This window comes from Pygoscelis adeliae, unplaced genomic scaffold (genome assembly GCF_000699105.1).
Source record: "Pygoscelis adeliae isolate BGI_AS28 unplaced genomic scaffold, ASM69910v1 Scaffold479, whole genome shotgun sequence".
In the NCBI taxonomy this organism is placed as follows: domain Eukaryota; kingdom Metazoa; phylum Chordata; class Aves; order Sphenisciformes; family Spheniscidae; genus Pygoscelis; species Pygoscelis adeliae.
Window position 1 is genome coordinate 31858 of NW_008825453.1, and position 1244 is coordinate 33101.

At 63.0% G+C, this 1244-nt stretch overlaps 1 protein-coding gene across 1 annotated transcript in view; it reads left to right on the plus strand.

The window, feature by feature from the left end:
- Positions 1 to 1244, plus strand: part of LOC103922968 (acetylcholine receptor subunit gamma-like) — an 11926-nt gene that overhangs the window by 2213 nt on the left and 8469 nt on the right. The window contains 1 exon segment of the mRNA XM_009331199.1: positions 433 to 612. Coding sequence (XP_009329474.1) covers positions 433 to 612 — 180 coding nt within the window.

Consider the following 1244-nt stretch of genomic DNA (forward strand, 5'->3'; position numbering starts at 1 on the left):
TATGAATCCATCTGTCTATGCACAGTGCTACTGTCTGTGTGTCCCTGTGTGTGTGTGCCTGTCTGTCTCTGTGCACACTGACACTGCATCCATGACCACATGTCCCTGCCTACACTGGGTCCATGTCCACGTGTCCTTGTCCATGTGTGCCTCTGTGTGTGCATCCACCTACGTGCCCGGTGCCGCCGCGTCTGTACCCAAGTGTCTTGTGTCTGTGTGTCCCTGTGTGTGCTGAGTCTGTATCTGTGTGTCCCTCTGTGTCCGTGCCCACATCCTTGTCCCATGCCCATGTGTGCCCATGTGCCCCCGCATGTGCCCATGCCCCTGTGCAGCACAGACATGCTGGCCTCCTCCTGTCTCCTCCATCCTTACATCGCCCCGCCCTCACCGAGAATCTCTGCGGGGTGGAACTGGGCCCAGTAACCCCCCCAGCCCCATCCCAGTCTGCCTGACCCCACACCCCCAGGCGGGCTCTGTGTGAACCAGGAGGAGAGGCTCATCCACCACCTCTTTGAAGAGAAGGGCTACGACAAGGAGGTGCGCCCTGTCACCTCCACCGACCAGGTCGTGGATGTCTACCTGGCCCTCACCCTCTCCAACCTCATCTCGCTGGTGAGTCCCAGAGGGCAGTGCCCGCCGTGGGGTGCACTCCAGCCATGCTTCACCCATGGGGCTGGCTGGGTGGGAGGAGCCCTGGGGCTGCTGCCCTGAACCCTGGCTGGTCAGGGTTGGGGGTCCTGGGGTGGGGGGGACGGCTGGGGGGGGACGGCCCCACTGTCCCACGCTGTTGTTGCAGAAAGAGGTGGACGAGACGCTCACCACCAACCTATGGGTCGAGCATGTGAGTAGGGACAGGCGTCATGGCGTCTGTTGTGCCCCGAGGCTCAGGCAACAGGGTGGCCCAGCGTGGTGAGGGGGTGACCCGGGGATCCCCCCCTCCAGGGCTGGACCGATTACCGCCTGCAGTGGAACAAGTCTGAGTTTGGGGACATCGAGGTGCTCCGCCTGCCGCCGGACATGCTGTGGCTGCCTGAGATAGTCCTGGAGAACAAGTGAGCCGTGCCTCAGTTTCCCCCTCCGGAATCCCCTGAGGCATGCCCAGGGCTCCCCCTGCCATCACCTCCTCTCTCTCCCGGCGCAGCAACGACGGGCTCTTCGAGGTCGCCTACTACTGCAATGTCCTCATCTACAACACGGGTTATGTCTACTGGCTGGCGGCCGCCCACTTCCCCACACCCCCTCCC